This window comes from Perissodus microlepis, chromosome 17 (assembly GCF_051167445.1).
Source record: "Perissodus microlepis isolate ML-2025 ecotype Zambia chromosome 17, ASM5116744v1, whole genome shotgun sequence".
In the NCBI taxonomy this organism is placed as follows: Eukaryota; Metazoa; Chordata; class Actinopteri; order Cichliformes; family Cichlidae; genus Perissodus; species Perissodus microlepis.
Window position 1 is genome coordinate 23,644,056 of NC_140477.1, and position 25,044 is coordinate 23,669,099.

Consider the following 25,044-nt stretch of genomic DNA (forward strand, 5'->3'; position numbering starts at 1 on the left):
CCATGCATCCCTTTTTTAAAAAAATTATTATTATTTTTTGTTTTGCATATTTGTATAGCTCATTTATTGTGAAGCACTGGGCTGCAGCTTGCTTCAGTTGATGTCGCTGATTACATTTGAACATTTTAAATGCTTCATTCAGCGTGATCAGCTGACTGAGTTTGACAGGCAAGCTTTGAATAGACAAAAACAAAATAGTTGCATTGATAGCTCTAATCCCTGACAATCTGTACTAAAGGGACTATTTGTGAGTTAAATTTGGAGGCTCTAATTAAAAATTCTAATCTCCTTGAGGTAGCTGTGTTGTGATTTAAACTGAATTTAATTGAATTATAATCATTGTAAATATTTTTGTGCTTAGAGTTGGGTATTTCCGACAGGATGTGAAGTCAGCAGCATGTCATACTGTGACTCCAGCAGTAGATGGCGTGGGTGGCCAGCATGCTCAGCGGCACTAAGACAGCTGAGTCACACATATATACAGAGCCGGAAAAATACTGACAAAAAAAGAGCTGCTACTGTTGAGAAATTCTTCCGAGTCCACTGTTGTCCGAGAACCACCGGAAAGATGCTAACTATAACACTGAAGACACTCCAACAGCAGACGTTCAGAATCGAAATAGACCCAGAACTGACGGTGAGTAGAAGTTAACGGGGCCGAAGTAAACATGGTCGGGCTCGGGGGGCTGGCTGAGGCATGCGGGAATTTTACCCGGTGTGGGGAAATGGCCATAGTAAAGGGTGTTTAAATTGAGATAAATCAGTTATTTTTTTTTTTATTACAAACCCCCCAAAATAAATAACATTACGTCGATGTGACAAAAATGCTTCCAGACAAGTTATCAGTTCTGCAGTATCGCAGAGTTCACATAAGGTACTATAGCGCAGGAAAGACAGGAATAGAGCACATTTTCCTTCAAAATAAAATAATAAAACACTATCGAAAAGTAGGCTCCATCCCCACCACAACCATGCGGAAGAAGCTGCATGAATGGAAGATCTGCAGTTTACTCATGGATGGTGTTTGCGTATTCACTGGGTTTCGTTGTGATGTTATGCAGTGAATAAGCAGCATGTGTGTACGTTGAAATAACAGACCGGAAATATGTGTGTTTTGTTATTTCACTTGACACTGTTTCACTCGGACTTGTTTCAGTATATCACCATGAATGACGGTGCAGTATTTTAAGCCTGTCCGCAAATGTAACACTGGGATGGCTGATCGTTAAATCTGTTAGATAAAAAAAAAAAAAAAAGGTTTCCTCATCAAATAATAGTTCATCAAATTAAATTATGTTTATTAAGCTAACAGCGTTTTTAATAACGTTTTAAGTATTATGTCATGTTAATGGCAGGGACTGTAACAATTATTGGCATCACACAGTGTTTGGTCTTTAGTTCTTCTTTACATGTCTTCTTATCAGTTGGTTATGCAAATATATACTGATGTAAAAGTGTACCATGAGCTATATAATGAGCTTATAGCTTTTTATGTAACTGTCAAGTCATTTTAAAAATGTAAAATTGCTCAATTCATTACTATTATCTTTTTAAAATGGAAATTTCACCCAACACATTTATTTTCCCAAGTGGACCTTTTGTTTTACTGGTGCGCTTGATTGCCATGAGGTTTGTCACATGGACTGTGCATTGAGCTGGCTCCAGAGAAAAGAGGGTAAAGATATTTAACCAGCTTAAAACAAACTACAGGCATATGTTGTTTTATTACAAGAGACTCAGAGACCTGCCGCATGAACTTAAAACACCTTTGTTTCCTAATGTGTTCTCAGCCTGCTATAGCTCTAGGCAGAGGAATGTAGTGATTTTAACACATAAAAATATTAATTTCACAGTACTCACAGTTATAGATCCAGAGGGAAGAATTCTAATTATTAAATTATCCATACTTAACAAAAAGTTCTGTATTGTAAGTGTATACGGCTGCTCATTCTTCCACGTATTTTTTTACTGCACTCTCCCTAGATTGCTTACTTGTTCTTGGGGGCGACCTCAACTTTGGACTAAATGAAGAAATGGACAGCTGAATTCAGCAGGAACTCAGCGCAATTGGCTGTCCACAAATATAGTTAAACAGTACATGATCAATTTCAGACTTTGCGATGCATGGCGTTCCTTCCACCCTAACCGTAAGAATTATACTTTATTCTCACATATCCATCACTCCTACTCTCGTTTCTATTATTTCCTAGTCAGCAGCTCACTGTAAAGTGACATTTCAGACACTGAGATGCTCCTGTATCTTTAATTCTAATAAGTTAGAAAATCATTCCACCGAGTAAAAACTGGAGATTAAATACATCATTGCTTAAAGATGAAGATTTTATTAAATATTTAAAAAACAGTGAGCTTTATATTTAGACTGTAATGACCTGCCTGGACCATCAGCATCTGTTTTCTGGGAAGCAGGAAAAGCTGTGATGAGAGGTAAAATAATTTAATTCTTGTCACATAAAAAGAAAAGAGAAAACAAACATATTCAGGAATTAGAAGAAATAATCAAATCGTAGAAGTGTCCTCCCAGGAACAGGAAAATTCTGAAAAAAATACATAAACAAAACTAGAATTAAATGAAATTTTCAATAAAAAAAAATCAATTCTTACTACAAAGACTGCTTGCAAAAGTTTGAACATGGTAACAATTCAGGTCGATTTCTAGCCAACCAGTTAAAAATAAATAAAGAAAAATGACTATAGGTGCCATTAAAGACTTATCTGGTAACACATTATGACCCTGAAAGAATAAACAACACTTTCAGGAAATTTTACAAAAAATTCATATTACCAACAGATGAACCCATCAAAAAATGAAATCAATCCATTTCTTGACAACGTAATCTTTCTGAAATGATCAGACAGTCAAGCAATAGCACTGGCTTCACCGCTGACATCAGGTGAACTCCAGAAAGCCCTGAAAAGTACGCCCAATAGTAAGGCTCCAGGTCCAGATGGATTTCAAGTAGAGAATTCTGGCACCAGTATTCCACAGAATGTTGCAGGAAATCAAGGAAAATGTCAGACTAACACCAAATATGAATTCTCCCAACATTAGTCTCCTACTAAAACCAGGCTATAGTGATCGAGAGCATAAAATGCAAGAACGTAGAACATAAAATCAGTCTTTATGCAGATGATGTGTTACTTTTTCTCCAACACTCACAAACCACTCTCTTTTTGAGGTAATTATATTAAAAAACAATCTCAAGAGTTTCAGATTATTCGATAAGCTGATTAAAATATATCTATCAGTCTTCTTAGACCAAAACTTCTGGTCTCAGATATGTTTAAAAACCTTTAAATTGATTAGAAATCCCAGTCTACAATTAATACAATGCAAAATACTACACAGACTGCACTATACAGGTCAACAGATGTTCATGATGGGTTTTACATCATCTAACAACTGCTCACACTGTCAAGGCCATACACCTGACAATTACATCCACGCTCTTTGGTTCTGTCCACCTGTTCAGAGGTTTTGCCGTGGGATATGTGAAGACTTGTCAAAGTGTCTGAAATGTAGCATTCCAGCCTCCCCTTCAGTTTGCTTATTGGGCGACTTACATGATGGCACTACAGAGATGAATAAAGTTCACATGGCTCTCACCGCCCTATGCATCGCCAAGAAGACTCTCCTCATGAACTGGAGGGTTTTGGGGGTTCTCCGCCACCGGGCTGGGGTTTTGGCTGGGCCTGGGGGGCTTGGGTCCTGGTTGGTGTGTTGCCAGGGTGGTGGTCTCTGCTTTTCAGGAGTCCACTCTGCGGGGGGGGGGGGGGGGGGGGTCTAGCACAGGTCCCCTCCTGGCCACCTGCACCTCAATTTTACACTCACATTACTTACACTCTCATAACACATACATAAAGGGCCTTGGGGGGATCACACTGAATGCCGTCACCCCCTGTTCCGATTTGAGTGAGCAGAACAGGGGGTGAGCCCACTACCATGGTCTGGTTGCCATCCTGCAGAGGAGGGGCAGAGGGGGTGTTTTGATGTAGGCTGCTGTGACCATGCTGTCTGTCCTGACAGGCTGTGGGGTGGAACTGTGGGAGCTGGGGTTGGTTTGCACATTCTCTAAAGTGAAAAATAACAAATAACTAGTTTACAGTAAACTGTCAGTTATATATATTTCACCTCTGTAATATAATTGAGCTATTTGAATATTTTGTAAATTTTGTATGTATTGTATTATTTAATATAGTTCAGTCTGTTACTGTTATTGTCTTGGAGCAACTTAACCACTAAATGTTATTAGGGATTAATAACGTATTTGATGCTGATACTAGTGTTGAAAGTGTGGACTTCAAACTATGTACCAGTTTTAACATTGTGTTGATAGGCTACGTAAAACCAGAGTTATGATGAGAAAAATACTTCATGTTTTTTTGTGAATACTATCATCACATCTAGTGCGGGAAGAAACGGTAAAAACAGTAGTGATGTCAGGCCTGCAGGTTATGTGATGTACTCGGCTGTCTTGTGGTGAACAGAAACTATTTTTGGAGTGGCACAAAGTGTGGCATCTTATTGTGACACCTAATTGTTTTGTAATTTAAATTTTAGTAGTAGTTTTAAATGGTTGTACAAAGAAACCCCCCCGAGGCATTAGCTTTTTAAATTTACGGTGTCTTAATATAAAACAATATCTCTAAATTCAGACATGTGAGGTTGTGCTGAAAAGAATGATATCAAACAAGGCAAATTTTAAAGGTGAAATACAAAGACAAAATCAAAAGTAGTGAAAAACGGCCAATTAAACCCTGGACCTGGAGGGTTAATTAGCCAACAGCTGCCAGGTGTGCCTCATCAGGAGGGTCGAGGGGCTCGGGGTGGGAGATGCTTTCTGGAACAAGCCATCGGAAGACAAAACACACATACAGACAGAGAGAGACAGCAGGCCAGTACAGGAGGACCCAGGGGATCATAGTTTAACATGCAAAGAGGTGCAGCTGCTAAAAAGAATTTACAACCTAATAAAAGGCATAAATTAATCCACATCAACTTATAACAATGTTCTAATTAGAAATCCTCATGAGAACCAGGAGATATAATACAGCAACACTTTGTGTCTCCAGTTAAAGTAAGAAAATCTCCCAAAAAGTCAAAGTAATTGTATTTAACATCACTGTACTTGTGATTATTTATTACAGTTGTATAAAGCGCTTTGACTGCTCAGAAGAGTAGAAAAGCGATATATAAGAACCAGTCCATTATTTATTTTTCAATTTAGGAAAATATTTTCTTTAAAAACTCTGATTTTAATATGTCACGTAAAAACAATGAACAGCCTTGTTTTTTGTGACAGATGTATGCAGTTAAACTGTCAAAACATATTAGGCAGCGTTGTGGCAAAATGGCATAACTGGAATTATAAAAGCAACAATCAAACTCTTAACTGTGCTCTCATTTTAAATAGTTACATTTTCAGTTATATTGATAATCACAAATAATCACTTTGACGTGAGACAGTGAGTGCAGATAAATGGATCTGTCAGTTCTCAGACAAAGGATAGTAAGAAGAGCTCATTCCACCTAATATTTCTTGATATGTTTGACAGGTGAAAGCCCTGAAGGAGAAAATAGAAGAGCACAGAGGTAAAGATGCATTTCCTTCAGTGGGACAGAAACTCATCTATGCAGGTAAGCTTGAAGGTTAAGAGAAAATAATAGCTGTGTTTTAATCATGTTTCTCATGTCATTACCTCAAAAAAAAAAAATAGTAATAATTTACCCAGTATAATTAATTTGGGAAATGCAGACTGCAAACACACTATAATTATAGTAATTAAATTGAATAGAACAGCTGTGGCAGAGGTGGATAAGCTGCAACAAATGTGGCATTTAAACAGTTCTCCACTTCACGACCTCTCCCGCTATCATCTGATCTTAAAATATTGTCTGAGAAACAAGTGACAATACCTAAGTAAGTTTTAGTAGAGACCGCCACAGCAAGCAGTCGAGATATAATTGAAATGAAGACTGGCATCTTTATACATTTCAGAGGAAGCCTTATATGTTTGTTGCAGTTTATATTAAAATTACAAAAATTGTTGTCTTCTCTTGTACATTACTCGAATGTCACTATGTTCAACTTCCTGACTGAAAGATTTTAATCTAACTCACTGGGCTGAGCAGGTTTTCCATATGCTGTAAGACTGAAGCAGAGGTCCAGGCTCCAATCTGCTATTGCTTCTATTTGTTCTCTAACCCCAGCTTTCCTGTCTTCTCTCCACTGTCCGAACACAATAAAGAGTAAAAGCCACAAAAAATACATTGGAAAAAAAAAACAAAGTAAAACTGCTTCAACACACTAAACTGTTTATTATTGGAAAATTTAGCTTAAAGTATTAAATCTAAAAGTACTTTCTCTGCAGAAAAGATTTCTCATTGCTATATGGAATAATACATGTTCTGAACAGATTAAACGTATTCATCCATCCATCCATCCATCCTCTTCTGCTTATCTATTCAGGGCCGTGGGGGTGCTGGAGTTTATCCCAGCTACCATAGGGCAAGAGGCAGGGTACACTCTGGACAGTCTGCTGCAGGGCCAACACAGAGAGACAGACAACCACTTGCACTGACATTTGCACCTATTTAAAATGACCAGCTAACCTAACCCCACTTAGTGCATGTCTTTGGACTGTGAGAGGAGGACCCAGGGAGAAAACACGGGGGAGAGCCCCACACGGAAAGGCCTCGGACACATGGTAGATTTGAACCCACAAACTTCTTGGTGTGAGGCGACAGTGCTAATCACCACACAATATGCTGCCCCAGATTAAATGTATATTAGAAAAATTTAAATGTCACAACTGGAATTAAAGGTGAGCATAAGTCTCATAAGTTTGAGTTTGACTACTACCATAATGCTGTTGAATTGGGGTCATCATAACAGCTTTGACTGGCAGCTGCAGTCACGGAGAAACTTGCACATCTCTGTTTGGGAATGGAGGATCAGGACCCTGAGAGGAGGTCCAGCGTTTACTTTCCAAAACCACAATGGACTGTTTCAAACTGACAGCGTGAGGTGTTCTGCAGTAAACTGGATTAACTGACAGAAGGACCCGAGGCCCTGGCGTACTTTTTCGGTAAGTTAAATGTGTGTTTGTCAGCTATTTAGCAACTATGTCCTTGGCTAGCTAGCTACGAGGAGCAGTCGGCTGTCAGGGAAAGCAGCGTTCATCAGTTAATCTGTGCACATGAATGAACTGAGAGCCGACACTTTGAGCTTGAATGTTCATTAAATTCAGTGCTGTAGTTCAGACATTTGCTCAGCTGCTCTGACTGTACTGAACTAAAGGATGTTCAGACCTGCATGAGGCGCTGAAACCAGTTACATGAGAAACAAAGAAAAGTCACCGGCCTGTTCAGTCACTAACTAACGTGTGTTAAGATTGGAAAAGCAACAGGCTGGACTGTCCTTCAGCTCTGTGTAGAGCTGATTATTAAATATGTGCAAACAGCAGCATGTTTTCTCTCTCTAGCCACATCTGTAAGGACAGTAACACGAAATTTACAAAAACCTTGCAGTTCAATAACTCGTCATTAGCACAATTTTAACTGTAGGTGAATTGCGGAGGACTGAAAATGTTCTCACAGTTACAGCTTACAATACTCAGGCACCAGCTCAAACACTGGTGATGATATGTTTGTCTGTTTCCCTGCAGCTGACCACGATGCACCAGGACTGGAAAGCTGCTCCATCATCATATGTTTGGCAATCACAATTTAAAAACCACCAACAACTCAAAGGTAAACATTAAACTGTAAACTTTCGTAAATAAAAAGCTAATGTCAGCAGAACTGTAGAACTGAAAAAATGTAAGTGTAGAACTGCAGATCCTGAGGCGTGTGAGGACAGGAAAGGATCAGATTTATTTCAGATTTGAGGGATGAACATTTTACGGTTTGTGTTGATTCTGTTCTCTTTGTGATTACAGGAGCTGCCCTCAGATTTGACCTCAGCACCACCCAGTGACAGCAGACAGATCATCCTATGATTCACACTTTGCAGTAACTCCAACATTAACTGATGAAAAAAGTGCAAAGGCTAAAGCACCATATTGTGTGCTTTCAGTGAAAGCTGCAGCTGTTTTATTGATAAAGTTGAAGACAAAAAGTCAAAGGGATTAATCACCCATGCTATATATCAGCATAAACAGTACCTCAGTTTGGTGTTTCAGAAAGCTGCTGATCTCAAACCTGCACAGCTTCTGTTTAATAGACTGAATGTAGTCAGCTGCATGAAGAAGACATGAGATTTTCTCTGACAGCATTAAATACAACCTGATGAAGGTCAAAGGTCGTCACTTGTATGTTAAACTAAAAGGTTAATCTGCAGTTCTTTCACACTGCGTGTGTTATTTGTAATTGAGTCATTCATACCAGAATAATCAGAGAGGATAATATATATTTTAATAACTAGCTACAGGACTGAATATAACCTGATCATGTGAGTCCAGAGCCTCTTTATATGAGGATGATGTGCAGTACTTCTAACAGCACACAAAGCAAATGTCGCTGTCACACCGTTCATGAAGTGCTGGGGTTGCACATTTTCTGGGATGGGCTTAAGGCGGAGGTCTGAAGATTTCCCTCTGAGGGCGCTGCTGGTAAACCGTTTGAGTCCTGCTTGATCCCTGCGATGAGCTTCAGTCTTCCTGATGTTTCTGAAATGACGTCTTTCTCAGTAGTTAAACAGAACATCTGGCAAAGGACAGCTGTGGTCCTGCTGGTCACTGGTTTTCCCCCAGGGTGAATGTATCTGTTGATGATTCTAATAAATAAATAGAAAAATGACACCGCCTTCTGCTGCTGTGCTTTTAAATCTAACATTTTATTTGAAGTTTCCATGTTACCAGGTATGAGAGTGCTCTGTGAGTGTAATTGATGTAAAACAGTTTAAAACGTCATTTTTATGTTATCTTTGGTCTTATGTAAAATCTCAGGGCAACAGTTAATTTCCAGATAATTACGGTATGAACAGTAACTCTGGGCCTCTGTGGAGTGTGCAGTAGTAACAGGTGTGTAGCATTGCTAACTAGATAGCAACATGCCTCTAACACAGTGCGCATGCTAACGGCTAGTCTAGCAAATGAATTAACAGGAGCTAAAGAGTGATGTTAAATGTTGTAGAACAATAAGATGTTGCGATGTGTTTTTGTAATTATAACAACGTGGTTGTTAGCATAGGCAAGTTTAGGCCCTTTTTCATCAGAGCACCCCTAATGATGGCCATATAAACAGTAGTAATAATAGCACATTTTCATGTTATTTTCTGACATTGTCTTCAAATGTTATATTTTCCTAACTTTTCTATTGATGACAGTACAGGATAGAATGAAAGCAGGTTTTATGTCCAGTGTTGTTGATGTCATGGTGTTACAGTCCGCTCATACAGAGGCGTTGCTGCTTCTGCAGCCTGGTTTGTCATCTATAGCCTGATAAGCCTTCCATTGCTGCCACAGAAAGAAGATAAAGAAGTAATTAATTCTTTGAGCTGATCTCTTGCAATGAAGTATTACACATTATATTCCTGTAAATAATTAAATGTGTTACTTGTATAATATTCACAAGTTTTTTTTCTCTTCTTTTATCTTTATTCCAAGGTAAAGTATTTGTTGTGTGCCAAGTAAATGGGTTACAGCAACACCTGGGTATGTAGAGGTGCATATATCCAATCCTACACAGTTGTTTTGTATGATACAGCACAATTCCTCAGCATCATTTGAAATGGTTTTCTCCAAATGAAGAAAAGTCATTACCAAAAAAGAGAAACCGGTACAAGATAGCACAGTGGAAAAAATATTATTTCTTAATAAAAATGAGCAAAGTCACCCTAGTATTCATAAGCACATTCATGTCCTACAATTTGACAACACTGCAGCAGTTTTAACATAAACATCTCATGCCCTACTGGATTTTAATCAAACATAAACGTGAAATCACACTGGCAAATTTTTTGACATTGATAGACTTCTATTAGCGTTACCCAAACATTAATCCAAAACTAATTAGATGAATGAATCAACCACAAAAAACAGATTAGATTATTTTTATTTCTGTTCTTAGTACTAATTATTCTCATGCCGACACTGTTGTAAGACAGAAAAAGGCTGTCACAAATAGTTGACATTTGGGGTGGGGGTGCCACGTTGTCCATCTTTTTTACAATCATCGATCTTGCCTGTTTCATGAAACCAGTCATCTCCATCATCAAAGGTTTCCTTCTTAACATGTTAAAGGAGTTATTAAAAGTTTCTTCAAACTACACATTTGCCAGCGTTATCAGTTAGAGAAAACCTATGAGGATAATAAATAAAAGCCACAAATTTTGATTAGTTATTTCCGATCAGTTTCATGATCACATAGCAAACTGCACATACTGATTATTCTTAAAGTGAGTTCAGTATCATATATTTGTCTGAGCTTATTAGGTGCTGATATGGGCCAAAAGACTCTGAATGTAAAAGTAGAATTTTTATTGTGACTCCCAGAGAAATTAAAATAATTCACTTAGATTCACTCAAAGAAGAAGAAGGCTCTCTTCTACAGCCTGTCTTTGTCCTGTCAGACACTATGCTAGCACACTGGGTCCAGGCTCCTCCCGGTGCGTGACAGTTTGTGGCCTCATGTTATGAGAGGATGCAGTTCCAGGAGGTTGCAGCACCAGGTTGCACCTCAGATTGTCCACGAGCTCAGTGATGCCCTGGTCCTGATCTGGGAATAAATCCTCTTAAGACACCACCCATCGTCTCACTAGGAGAGTGCCCCTACCTTGTCAGGCAAGCGGGTGGGGGACATACAAACTATGGAGTACTACCTTGAATTGCTGCAGTGAAATTTCTGCAAAATGGACTAGCCTGCCACATTTCTTTTCTGGGAGTTTCAAGGTGTTTTAGAATTCACCCATTAGTAGGATGATAATTCTCATTTGTACCATTCAATGTGGTGTCCTTTCTTTCCTAAAACATGACCTAGTCAATATCAGTCTAGATATCCAGCTAGATTGCTTTTTAAGGCATAGCTCAGAGATCTCTGTCTGACTGGACTGGGGAGGGTCCTTAAACATTTGGTCACAGGTTATTTCAGATGTGAAAATAATTATTAGCTTATTACTGATGCAGTTACGTGATAAGGGCTTCAAGCAGCTTGTTAAAAAGCTTGACCCAAGATATGACATTCCAGAAAAACATATTGGTAGCGCTTTTTATTACAGCCTTGTAATAGTTTAGTAGGATAACACAGAGGAACAGAACATAATAAGGTGGTAAGTTCTAAGTTATTACCATTCAATTACCAAAGTAATAACCACTTAATACTAAAGTAATATTGTGGTAGCAACAGTGGTTACAGTTGAGTAATATTACACTGAAATTTATGTAATTGGATAATAATGGCCCAAAACTGGGGGTAATATTGTGGAAACACAGCTCTGTAAGAAAGTGGCAATAGTAGGGTAACAAGTCAGAAACAAGCATTAATAATGTGTTATTACCACTCAATTACCTTTGGTAGCTTAAAGGTGTGTTATTATTGACCGGAAACAACTGTGGTAGTTTTTACGTAATAAGCAGAAACCAGAGTCAAATAAGCAAAATGCAAGGAAAGCAGGAAACAGAGTTTTGAAATGCAAAAGTGCCTAATAACATATTCATAACCATGTTAATAAAATTTTAAAAGAAACTTAAGTGTATCTTGCAGTTTTAAAAAGGGAAGCCATTGTAGAAGTGCATAAAACTTTTTGTTTCGTAAAACGTTTCGGAAATTATATAAGAAGGATGATGCCACTTGCAGTTGCTTGCCTTGGAGATTGATGGATCACACTATGAGTGCGTGATGTCTCTGAAATAGCAACAGTGAAAATGCTCAGCTCAAAGCTTTTTGATGGGACTTCCTAAACCAGTGATTGATTTCACATTGGCTACGTTTATATTTTCTATACACCCTACATGTAAAGGTTACAGCCTATAAATCTGTTTCATAGTCAGTGTTCAATAATTCTGTCATATCTTTTGTCACTTGCTGTTTCTGTGTGAATGTCACAGGCAAAATCTTAAACGATGATATCCCACTGAAAGAGTACAGAATCGATGAGAAGAACTTTGTGGTGGTCATGGTTACCAAGGTTAGTGTCTTTGGTTTCTTCTTTAGATGTTATACACACAACTTTGTTGCTGTGAGCTTGCTTGTTTTTTATTTACTCAGTTTTACTATAGCTTGTGATGGCTGCCAGGGTGACTATATTGGTTCTGTGCACTTCCTCCATAAAAACGATATCAATACACTATAATACACTAAGCATCAATTCTTAACACTATCACAGTTATTTATTGCAATCCTTGTCCAGTTAAAGTTGTGCACAACAAAGTTCTCCTGAAGACTTTTAAACTAGTGTGCTTAACTCTTTGCCTGCCATGTATTACCAATACTGCTATCATATCCCTGTATTTCAGCACTAAGCCTCTGTTAGAACCCTGTGGTCTAACTAACCCTCTGTTAGTTCATTTTTCCTGAATCTATTTAATTGGTATACATTTTTTCACACCTTTGGTTCTTCTAGTGAAGTTTTAATATCTGCAAAAATTCCAAATCACATATTTTTCATATCCTTGAATATCTCTGAAAACTAGTTTTATATGCCCCACTTTCTATTTTACAGACTTTTTGCTCACAAGCTGTTCTGTCTTACCTGCGAAGCATTACAAAAAAGTTATTAGTTCCTTTGCATGTCATTGAGTGAAGTAAGTATTTGATCCCCGAGCAAAACATGACCAACTTGGCGAGCACAGTGGTGACAGTTGTTATATGTGGAATTTTGTCCCACTCCTCTTCACAGAAACTCTCTAAATCATGTAGATTCCTTGCCTGCTGCTTGCCTCAACACAAAGCTTTCAGCTCCCTCCACAGATCTTCTAGGACTGAGGTCTGGAGGCTGGCTAGCCAATCCCTCATCTTAATGTGCTTCTTTTTTAGGCACTCATTTGTTGCCTTGGTGGTATGGTTTGGGTCATTGCCATGCTATAATACTAAGTCAACACGCATCATCAGTGTTCTGGTAGAGGGGGCTTCTCATCCAAGAGTTTACAGCACATACCTTTGTGCTTGGCTGTGGGCTGATTTTCTTTGGGTCACACATTAGCATCTCTCTTTCTCCACAGTGGGTCAAGTTAACGCTAAAGAGATCGATTTTGGTTCCATCTGACCACAGCACTTTCTTCCAAGCCTACAGTCTCCTCTGTGACGTCCTTTAAGAGGTCGTTGGTCTTATCCATGGTGTGGAGAGGTTATAATGGAAAGAAGTTATTCTGTGGACAGGTGTGCTTTATATACTTACTGAGTTGAGTGCAGGAGTATCTGTAGTTGATCGAATTGACTGATTGGTTGTGACCAATCCGTGGGAGCCAGAATACTGGCTCAGTTGTAGGAGATCAAAGATTTAGTTCCCTCAATGACATGCACAACAATTTATAACTTTGATGTAATATGTTTTTTAATGTATATTTAATATCCTGTCTCTCACACTTAAAATAAATTGGCACAAAAATTAATTTCTTTGTAAGTGAGCAAACTTACAAATATATTAGAATTCAATGAGTCGCTTTCTCTCAGAGTCATATTTCTGAAAGTGTAATAATGTTCTATGGTTTAATCTTCTCCATAGTAGTCATTTACTTATTATAAATAAAGGGAAGTTCTGCCCTTTGAAGTATATGGGTTTTCTATGGGAAAGCCCACTCTGCATTGCCTAGAGAAAACCATGATGGGCATGGGCTAATCCACACTTGTCCACTGTGGGCTCACATGGAAATGTTTCTTGGGGTAGTTTAACTAAAACTGATTCTGTTTTAGTTACATGTGTGTAACTGTGTGTTTGTTTGACTATCTTAGCAACACCACTAATAATCAGCTCTCAAATGTCATTTTAGCCCAAACCAACCTCTCCTGCTGAAGCAGCCACTCACTCAGTTCCCACGCCAGCTGCAACTCCAGTGCCACCCTCAGCTGCAGCACCTGCACCAGCCTCTGGCCCAAAACAGGTGCCCTCCACACCAACACACACAATGTCTGCTGCTGTACCTGCCTCACAGTCAGTGCCTCCCTCGGAAGCCCCGCCCTCTGTTCAAGAAAACACCACTGTGGCTTCTGTTGGTGCAACAGCAAAACCCACCTTGGACTCACACTCAGAATCAGCTCTGGCCTCTGGTTCCACAGCCACTGTTGCCTCTTCCACAGCTCCTGAAGCTGTACAGGAAGCCCCTGAGTTAGTCCCTACAGATAGCCCCACCCCTGCTGCCCAGTCAGAAGAAGAGCTGAGGGAAGACCCAGAGAATGAACCATCTGGCACAGCACCAGTCCAGTCCTCTGCTTCAAGGTTGGATAATAGTTTTATGTAAACTGTGGCAGTTTAATTGTTTGATCAAGAAATATCATAAGAAGTTGTAAAATGGGTAGGTAAGCTCATATTATTCTAGTTTAGATGGTTATATATCGAAGAAGCTCTAATTACTTTCTGCATGTCTTGTCACCTTCAAAGAATCAAGGTCATTTTGTGCCTTGTGTGAGAGCATGGATAATTACAACTTTAGATGTAATGCGTAGGTGGCCCAGTACTTTTCTTCGTATAGTGAAGCTGAGTAGTAATTGCAGTGACAGTTTTTTTTCTTCAAGCATAAGTGTGCTGCTGTAAGTCGATCATAAAACAACACAACCTTGATGAACACGGTGAATATGGATTCATTTTCATTGTTTAATCAGTGTTTCATTCATTCTGGCCATGTTAGTGCTGTGGCTGTAGTGAGGAACTGAACATGATGTATGTTATTTACTTTTTTTAGTTTTAGTATATTACTGGCACTCAATTCAGTTTGGTTTATATCGTGGCAGTTCACAAAAACAGTCATCGTATGCAGGAAGAGAACCTCAGTAGTGGATATAAGCATTTAAGTTATATCATAGTGCCTCAATATAGAGCAAGGAACACTTAAAATCCTAAATCCTGGTTCTTTAGAATGAACATTTATGTCATGTTTTATTTGTTTGTTCACCTCTCTCAGCCTCGTTGATGAACTGGGTCTTCTTGAAGAAGCAGCATCAATACTGGGTAATTATCAGTGATTATTCTTTTCTTTGTCATAACTAGTAAAATACTAATGTACTAATTATACGGTGCTTTTTGTTTTAATCATTAGAGTGCGACTGATACAGTAAACATTTTCTATATTACAGCATACGTGGAGATAGTAAGGAAATTAGAACAGTAGTTTCTATTGAAAAATTCAGCATTTAAACAGATACAGACTAAATAAGTGGAGTTCAGTTTTAGCCAGTAGTTGACAGCATTTTTTTCCCCCAAGCTTGACTGGAAATGTATCTTGCCCACTGCAATACTTTGGCAAGATACGAACGAGCCACCAACCTCCTGATTAGTAGACAACCTGTTCCTGAGCCAAAGCCCCTATGATGTACAGTACTGTGCAAAAGTCAGGTGCTACCTCTCATTTATTCCTGTTTTGCTTCCAATGAGTGAGACTGTTTTTCTTTGGACATTGGCTACTTTCTTACTCAATTTAAGTCCTGATCTTTTTGTTTGTCTCTTAACTCTGACCTATGGGTCATAACTCAACTGATGATCCACAGTTGTGTCAAGACATAACACACAACAAAAAAAAAAACAAATCTTAAATTATATATTTAGGGGCTTTATTACTTGCAGCCTCTTGTAATTTCTTTCTCATTCATCCATTTGTGTGTCTTTTTTTATGTTGGGTTATCAGCATCCTCTTCAGCCAATATCTTTGATAAGGTCCATAAATGGTACTCATACATAAACTATTTTAAAATTATTTAGTAAAATCTTGTTGTTTTGTTTTTGTTTTTTGTCGACACATAGTTCTATACTAGTATTTTACTGATTAACATATAGATATAATAAGATGCATTGTGGGAGAAACAGCCATCCCACCCTGACTGATCTTACCCAACAGAGATGTATGCATATTAGCCAAGTTTTGAATGGCTGATTGAATAGCCTGAATAACAGTGGGAATTTTGGTTTGCATATTTTTTTTAATAAACCTGGTTAACTGATGTCACACTTGATGACATACATTTGTACTGTGCTGGTAGTGGCATGACCTCTGACACAGTCCAATTAATCATGCAACCAGAAGTTTCAGAGAATGGATCAAATGGAAAATGAACTGGTTCACCCATTCACACAAGCACGTTTTCCTGTGTAAGTGCTTTCTATCTAACATTCACACACATTCATACTGTGATGCATCGGAGACCAACTTAGGGTTTAGTATTTTCCCAAAGGACATTTGGCACGCTGACCGGAGCAGCTAGAGATCAAACCACCAACCTTCCATACATAGTGGGTGACGTGCTGCATATCCTGAGCTACCCTGGAATCAGTAATAAACGAGATCTCAGATGCTGCTGTGTGGAGATTACTGAAGCTAGAAGAATGTTGTCAGCATACTGAAAGCAGTTGTTAAAGGTCAAATATTAATGGTGACGGTAGTAAACCTTCCCTGGTACCACAGCTAAGATTAAATTGGAATGACATAATTCCATTAGAAAAAAAATCAGTGCTGATGGTTCTGTGTACTTTGCATAAAAAGGAGGCAAAACTCCAGTTCTTTATCAATGTATAAGTAGAAGCAGCCTTCTCAAATGCCTCCATTCTGGTCAAAGAGGGACCAGTATTATTTCTGAGTTTTTAGATAATAGGCAATAATCTGTACAACCAAACCAACCACTGAATGAAAATGGTTAGTCGTTTCCACAATATTGGGAGGTTTTTCCACTTTGGAAAAGATGGGTAACATAGCTTTCGTTCAATATGTTGACCATTTTCCTACAGCTTTTGTTGCCCACCATGTTTAATGAATATGACTTTTTGTGATTGCCTTGGTGATTTCAGTGCATATTTGTGGATATTGTGACGTACAGGTTCACTTTAATAGATGCTGTTGGATGATCATGTTAACAACCCCTGCACTGTTTTTCTTGGCCGTCATACAATAATTACACTGTCTGTGTTTTCATTGGTTAGAATAAGTTAAATGTGTTCTGCAGTGAACTAAACAACACTGGGGTATTGGAGCATTTATTTTTAGTATTGCTTGATCACGTTTGTTCTACTGTGAGAAACCAAAATATTGAAGTCGAGATTAAAATTCAATGACTTGTGCAGCCCTAATATGGGTTTTTGAGATTAGTAGATCATTGTTTTCCACTTAATTTTACATTTTAAATTACATCCCACCTTTTGTATATTTGAGGTTGTATCTCTTTGAGGCTGCATAGAGACAAGAGGAGGCACAAAAAGGCAGCGTGGACGCACAAGTTTGTGAAGATAATAACTGGAGAAATAGGCTTATTAAAATATGTAAATTTATACCATAGATTCAAGTACTAGAAATCTTGGACAAGTTTGAATTTCAAGGCCAGAGGTTAGGTTTTCTGACAATTTTGCAAATGCGATAACTCAAGAAGGACCTAGGACTGTTTAGGTAGAAAATTCTTAATTTACAGATTTACAGACTTTCAAGAATCACTATTCTGTATTTAGTTCTATTGATATATCTACTGTGCCAAATAACACAAAAACAACCTGCGCACTTCATCTAGGTTCAGGTCAACTTTCCTGCCCCTAAAAACCTCTCTTGTTGTTACCACAGTGACTGGACCAGCATATGAAAACCTGGTGTCAGAGATTATGTCGATAGGATATGAGCGGGAGCAAGTTGTTGCTGCACTAAGAGCCAGTTACAACAACCCAGACAGAGCAGTGGAGTACTTGCTCATGGTGAGAGTTTAACCAGCTTCATAATCATGCTGAGCTGTATTGTAAACTATACAGTAACTGTTCATGTGTTGCAGGGTATTCCAGCAAGGGCTAGTGATCTGCACAATCCACAACCAAGTAGACATAGTACTCCAGCCAACCCCTCTACACCTTCTACAGAAGAACCACCACAGCAGCCTCCAGCACCCCCCAGTAGTAAGAGCCCAATTTATTTATTTATTTTTACTTCTCTTTAACTTTCTGTTTTAAACAAGGCAAGGAACTTCCTGGGGACACGGAAACTATGCCAAGATGACAACTGGAATAACTGTGGTCTAAAGCTACACAACGTCCACAAAAATTCTGCACACCACTAACGTTTTATCACTAGTGGAACTTCAACATCACCAGAGGATGAATTTGGAAGTATTTCTTTTTTAGATTATTTCACTTTTTTACTATTTCCACTTTGTGCTGTGTACCAGTACCATTCCCACAGTATGGTAAGACCACCACCGTGCTTGACAGTCGGTACAGTGTTCTTAGGTGTGAAAGTCTCACTTTTACTCCTCCAACTCCTCTTGTCATTGTGTCCAAATATTTTTTTCTGATCTGACTATAAAACTTTTCTCCAGAAGGGATTTCGCTTGTCCAAATTTGTCCTTTATACAAAGCGTCTTTGATGCAGAAATGTCTGCATGTACCACAGAGCCATATCTCAGTGTTTTGAGTGTCTAAAGAAGTCTCACAGGTCTGAATATACACTTGAAGCCATTTATAATTCTTCTTGTTTGATTTTTAACCGGACTTTTAAGAGTTTAATAAAATTGGACCTTTAACTGTATTTCCATAAGTTTTACAGTTTTTCCTATTGATAAAAATCTCCCTTATGACCATTCATACTACACAAAGGAATCAAGAAATAAACAATTATATGACAGAAAACTTTCTGTTTTTCACTTTCTACTACAGAAATTTCTGTTTTTTATGACTACAGTTAAACCCCACACCAAAACACTGGACAGTCTGGCCAATGAGCTACCAGAACTTTTTCTGTAAGTTTACACATTTATTTCTTCCAATTTAAGTCAAAAGAGTCATGCTGACAGATTTCTTTCTTTTCACAGCAACTTTTTCTTTATCATGTAGAAAAACACCAAGTTTTGCCTCCAGTGGATGATGAGAGTCAAACCTTAAATACTGATCTGTATACATTGGTTTACGGTACACATCAACGTTTAAATGTCCCCCATTACAGATGGAAATCTCACAGCTAGCCTGTCATATCCTCCGTGGTGAATTTGATGTGTTCACGCGTGATTATTGAATTGTGGTACGTCCTGAGATTTGATTTTCATCCAGGTGTCATCCACATAATCAATGACGTGGAGGTGTTCCAGGGTAGGATAACAGAGCCCTGTTTTCCCCTTCTTCCATGTACAAGTTGGGGACAATGGGTGAAACTGGGGAAGCCAAGGCACACACATGTTTCTGCCTGCAGTACTGACCCTTGTATGTGAAATAGGTGGAATTAAGACTCAGATCCAAGACCAAACAGACTTGGTTGGTGCTGAGAGTGGTCCTGTTGCTCAGGTTGGGGTCATCCTGTTATCTCTTGCAAACTACCGCCACTGCTTCAGTGACTGGAACACAAGTGAAGAGAGATGTAACATCGTACAACACTATTATTTTATCTGCCTCCATAATGACGTCTCTCACCTTCTCAACAAAATTCAAGGTGTTCTGGATGTGGTGTTCAGAGCTGCCTACCAACGGGTTAAGGATCGAAACCAGAAACTTTGAGTTGTTATAGGTGACTGACTTGACCATACAGACAATTGATCTTAAAGGTACACCCTGTTTATGTATCTTATGTAAACCATACAAACTTGGTGAAGCATCCCCTGGGTATCCGGTCTTTAAGTCTGTTGTCATTAGCCGCTCCTGGGTCCAAACTCCGCTTCAGGTCCCAAAGTCAAACGAACACTGTGGCATCACTGAGAGTTACAAACTGTTTAAATTCTTTCATCTTTAATAAAATGATCAGCGTGGCTGCTCTACAAGGTGAAACAATTAAGTTTGACATCCAGACATCCACGAAAACAGAATTTATGAAGTTAGCGAGGAGTTAGCTGGCTAGTTTCCATCTAAAGATGATATATCATGTTCTGATTGAGGGATTTCTGAAAAATTAAAACGTACAGCTCTGCTATCACTTTTGACATAAAGGAAGACAGAAAACTAAACAGTCGTGACATTTGTAGGGTTATTGAATTTGGGCTAGCTGGTATATAATAATGTCCTATATTGTGGCTAGCTACACAGCTATGGTTGTCTTGTTCTAACTGCTTCAGACAATCTTATCAACCTCTTCCTAACCACTTCCTGGGTCTCGTTTCAGGGCGTCATAAGTATTTTTGTCACTGAGCAGTAACAAAATTTTCTCATGATAGTCTTTCTGGTTTAGCAAAACCGTGCACCAAGACAGAACTATGAAGCCACTCTCAGAACAGACTTCACTGTTTGGTTTTACTGTCTTTACATTGTATCCTATAAAATGTAATCTCTTCTTGAATAGCAACAGTTAACATTTTGTCCCCTCCTGAGCAGGGCCTGTGTCCAGCAGCCAGCCTGTCACTGCTGGAGGAGGATCTGGCTCCATAGGGAACCCTCTGGAGTTCCTGAGGAACCAGCCTCAGTTCCAGCAGATGAGACAGATCATCCAGCAGAACCCAGCCCTCCTGCCAGCCCTGCTGCAACAGCTCGGGAGAGACAACCCACAGCTGCTGCAGGTACCACACCACAAAACTCACCGTTCTCTAGTGGCGTTCTGTCAGGGTCTGTTAATATAGTTTCTGTTTGACTGTTTAAGGTATCTCAAAGAACTGTTCCTAATAGTAAGAACAACAAAGAAATAAATCTGTAAATGTATTTTTCAGGAAACATTTCTCTGATATGTTAATGCGACGTAAAATCCCCCCAAGTAACTATACTAACTTGTTTACCATGTCCACTGTAGTTTGCCTAAACTGGGTGGTTGATATACAGTTCAACTGTGTAACTTGCAGCAAATCACAGAGCACCAGGAGCGTTTTGTACAGATGCTGAATGAGCCACAAGCTGGAGATACAGGAGGAGAAGATGCTGATGCCCATGGGTCACCACACACTAACTACATCCAGGTCACCCCACAGGAGAAAGAGGCAATTGAGAGGGTGAGTTTGCCAGTCACATTGACACAGTCAGTTCCACCAAATTTCCACAATTTGTGCAGAATTACACAAGCCTAGGAACAAATAGTTTTCTCTTTTAAACATATGAAAGGAAATCAGTCTGAACACAACCTGCTACTGAATTTCCATGACTTTTGTTGAAACATCAGTGATGGAAAATTATGTTGCTGGATCCTTGATGTTTTTCTGTTAGCATTAATGAAACAAATTCTTAAATATGCACATTGGAAAACATACAAATTTGAAGGGCAGTATTCTGCAATATTCTTGATAATTCTGTGGCAGCTGGTTAGAGAGTCAAGCAGTTATGTATACTTAATAGTTTTTCTTCATGTAATTTTTCAAACAACAAATGAATGCATAAATGCAGGAACACGAGCATGAATGTTTTATAGTAGGTGTGTTTTTACATTTAATAGTCTTGTTGAATTGTCCATAAGGTGAAAGGAGGACTGAAAATGTAAATGACATTGTTTTCCAGTTAAAAGCACTGGGATTCCCTGAAGGTTTAGTCATCCAGGCGTACTTTGCTTGTGAGAAGAATGAGAATCTAGCTGCTAACTTCCTGCTACAGCAAACATGGGACGATGAGTAAGCCCACATCACCGGGCTCATCACTGCTCAACAGAGGGCTGCAGAGTGGATGACACCACTGCAAGTCTGCCAGGGAGAAACAAGGGCAGGAGAGGAAGGGGATATTTCTTTTCACACCATGGGACTGTGGCCATTAAATGATGATGATGATGATGACAATGATGACATGGTGTTCAAAGTTAGTTGCGCTGCCTACTCTTCATTCAGCTATGATGATCATCATAGGTGCTACCACTGAGCATTGCCTCACTGCTACTACATCATTACTGCTGATGCTTGTATTGAGTGACCACACTGACAGAAGTCCCACCAGTAAATTTGCAAACAGCCTACATCACAGGCCAGCAGGATTTAAGTTAGAGGATTTCCTCTGCAGTGAGCTCACAGGCTGCCTGTTGAACATGTTAAACTACTGTACATGTGTAAAGTAAGGTAATATATAATAAATGAGAAAAAATGCATTTTCAACATGCGAACCTACATGTTGGAGTTCCCTGAACATTTGACTAAAACTGTTGACCTCACTGCTTGGAAGCTACTATTGATTTAGATCAAAGCTCATATTGGATCCTGTCACTTCCACTGCTTCTTTTGTCCATGCAAAAAGTCTTTGCAAATTCTTCTATTGGTGTCTGACCATGTAGATGTGTAAAAGGTGACTGAATTTCACAGCTAGATAGTTGAAATGTTGACACCTATTCAACCGTTCCCCAAAAAGGAGAAATGATAAAATGTTTTTAATTGAGATCATTTACATTTTAATTAAATGCAGAAATGTTAGTGTCCTCTATCTTTTACAAGTCGAGACTATCTCAAAGTTTTGTCTTTTTGATGACTGACTTACTCAGTCTGTTGCATTGAAAATGCACATCTGATAATGTCACAAAGAGTCCCTGCAATTAGCGTTAGAGAAACTCCTTTTCCACAAGACACCTGTTAAGTCAGAATGAATCACTCACACAAGTGCAGTTAAACTGTTGTTGCCTTGTTAAGGAAAGCTCTGGGGACAGTCGATAATAATGATAATAAGGCAAATAAAGAAACAGTGATGTCTGCTGTTGCTGCTTCTCCTCTTCCTTCTCCACCAAGCATTTGAGGTTTTAGTAGCTCCTCCCTGAGTCTGCTCTTGTGCCCTGCATTTTGACTTAAAGGTGTTTTTTTTTTTTTCAGTTTGTTGTGATGGTGTGATTGAGTCACTTTATTTTAGTGTCATTACATTATTAGTACAAACTGCATCTATTAGTAACATTTTTTCTTGATGGTTTGGATAAGTAATATTTTACTTTATGTATTATTAGGGGCAAGGATTAATTTATAAATTTCAGTCAATAAAATAAACTTAAGGATGATTCATAGAGCAGACAAATCCTGAAAGTACAGAAATATACACGATACTTTCCCCAGCTGACCCAAGGGAGACTCCTATTTTTTATTTACTCTCAATGATTGCTGTTTTAATTTGACATTCTCACATTTGTGTTGGAGAAATTATAAGAAACTGTAGGCATTCATTGGTCTTATATAATAGAGCAGTTAACTTCACTACCCATTTAACTACATTTGTTGTCATTCACCAAGACAACAAGAAAGCCTTTTTAGGTTTGTACTGTGTTAAGTTTACAGGGAAAACTATGTTTATGTGCTTTTTCAGCATAGAATAAACTTCTAGGAGGTTTTAACTAGTTTTTTTTTTTTTTTACCAGTTTTGTTAGATTGGACCTTACATTACTATTCATGTAGCCATAAAGGAAAAAAATATGAAAATGTGAAACTTTCTGTAAACAAAGAATCCATGAATTCCTTTTAAACAATCATTTTCTGTTCCATGTTCTCATATCACATCCTCTATGCATCTTGAAACTGTAAAAGGGTTAGGCTGCTGTTCCTCCATGCCTTACGGTCAAAGACTTCACCACATTTTATTTTACAAACAGTGTTCATTTAAAAGTGGCCTAAAAGAAATGGGAATGTTAAGTCGTTTTTCAGCATCCAGTGTGCTTGTGTTTAGACACACAATTGTTCTGTAGTGTTGTTAATGGGATAAACGATGTGAGCGAGAAATTGTATTTTGCTGTGACAAATGCTCCTTAGCTTGTTCCTTGCAAAAGAGTTTTATTTATGGCATGCCTTTGGATTAAGGATTGATCAAACTGCCATTGTGGCATCTCTCTGGTGTTAATTTGTCTGTTGTTTTCTTTTTTGGGTCTATAAGAATTACTACCAACCTTAAATGTACGAGTTGAGAAGTAGGTGTGATGGGGTTTTTTTGTTTTGTTTATGCATTGTGTATATTAAATGGCTTTTAAAAAATGAATAGTGATATTTTGTCATCAATATTATTTTTGTGTGTACTATATTACTGCAAGCAGGCATTGCATATTTTCTGTGATTGATCTGCTGATTAATCTATCAAGGAATAGCTCAGAAGGTAGAGTGGTCGCCCCATGATCGGAAGAGTTAGGGGTTCAAATCTACTGAGGTACCCCTGAGCAAGGTACCGTCCCTACACACTGCTCCCCTGTGCACCTGCTTAGTGGCTGCCCACTGCTTCACTGAGTGAATGGGTCAAATGCAGAGGAGTAATTTCAATAAAGTATACATTATTATTAATAACATATTTTTAGGTAAGAGAACCCTGCTGATACATGTTCCTCTTGCCACATCCTACTTGTGGCCTCTGCTGTGGCTTCAATCAAGACAAAATACAGATCAAAGCTGGACTGCGGGAACCTTAAACTGGCATTCTCCTTAACTGCCAGTAGGGGTAACTCTTGTGACAACGACGTAGATTTCCGTAGATCGATGTAGCTCAGAAATCAGGCAGCAAACCCCTCTGATCCATACGACGCTAACTTCACGTACACGTCCTGAAATGTAACACGTCGATCCATGAAGCCCGCAACTATTGTAATTAGTATTAGCATCAGTATAAAAAGTCACAAATATTCTTGAAGGAGGGTGCTTAAGCTGCAACAATGGACGTGAGGGAATCTACAAAGAAGTAGAAAAACTAGATAGACAATGTGTTTGCCTCCTAAAAGAATGAAACAAACAAACAAAAAAACTTACCATAAGAAAGCGCGGACACCGGTGGGAAAAAGTCTGGTTATTTATCTCTATCAGCTGTTAATTAACGCGTAATGCACCAACACAAGTGCATCACTTACGTAGGTTACGTCGTAGCTCTACAAAGGCTCATCGCAGATAAATCAGGCATCAGATTGTACATGACCTCATATGTGACCTCTTCTGATAAAATTTGAAACGGAATTGATAAACTTAACAGCAAACACACAAACACACACAGAAAAGGCGAATCTGTGCTTTTGGTTGTAAAATATTTGTGACACGTCGAGGAATTCACGTTAACGATAAATGTAGAATTTCAAAGTGTAGCTTCA

General features: G+C 38.6%; 1 protein-coding gene and 1 long non-coding RNA gene across 3 annotated transcripts; both read left to right on the plus strand.

Moving 5' to 3' along the window:
* The first annotated feature begins 419 nt into the window (after window positions 1-419).
* rad23ab (RAD23 homolog A, nucleotide excision repair protein b) lies at window positions 420-23,957 on the plus strand. Of its 2 annotated transcripts, XR_014797276.1 has the most exons (11): window positions 420-637; window positions 5,575-5,656; window positions 12,067-12,146; window positions 13,948-14,393; window positions 15,076-15,122; window positions 17,710-17,837; window positions 17,912-18,032; window positions 18,814-18,871; window positions 20,427-20,608; window positions 20,885-21,031; window positions 21,531-21,646. XR_014797276.1 is itself a non-coding variant. In XM_084909125.1 (10 exons), the coding sequence occupies exons 1-10, from the start codon at window positions 569-571 to the stop codon at window positions 21,642-21,644; spliced, it is 1,416 nt and encodes a 471-aa protein (XP_084765251.1). In that variant the 5' UTR covers window positions 420-568; the 3' UTR covers window positions 21,645-23,957. The 2 variants fall into 2 exon arrangements, 1 of the variants encoding a protein (XP_084765251.1); XM_084909125.1 differs by lacking the exon at window positions 18,814-18,871 and having other exon boundaries at window positions 21,531-23,957.
* Window positions 5,664-8,820, plus strand: LOC146369672 (uncharacterized). Its single transcript, XR_014797277.1, has 2 exons — window positions 5,664-7,771; window positions 7,960-8,820. It is a non-coding gene; the product is annotated as an uncharacterized LOC146369672 (long non-coding RNA).
* Window positions 23,958-25,044: the final 1,087 nt, after the last annotated feature.

Excerpts from the sequence above, each read along its gene's own strand:
- rad23ab (XM_084909125.1), top strand. The coding sequence starts at position 569 with ATGCTAACTATAACACTGAAGACACTCCAACAGCAGACGTTCAGAATC. Across the intron at positions 17,838-17,911 it reads CAGTGGAGTACTTGCTCATG|GGTATTCCAGCAAGGGCTAG; the intron begins GTGAGAGTTTAA and ends CATGTGTTGCAG. Across the intron at positions 20,609-20,884 it reads ACAACCCACAGCTGCTGCAG|CAAATCACAGAGCACCAGGA; the intron begins GTACCACACCAC and ends TGTAACTTGCAG.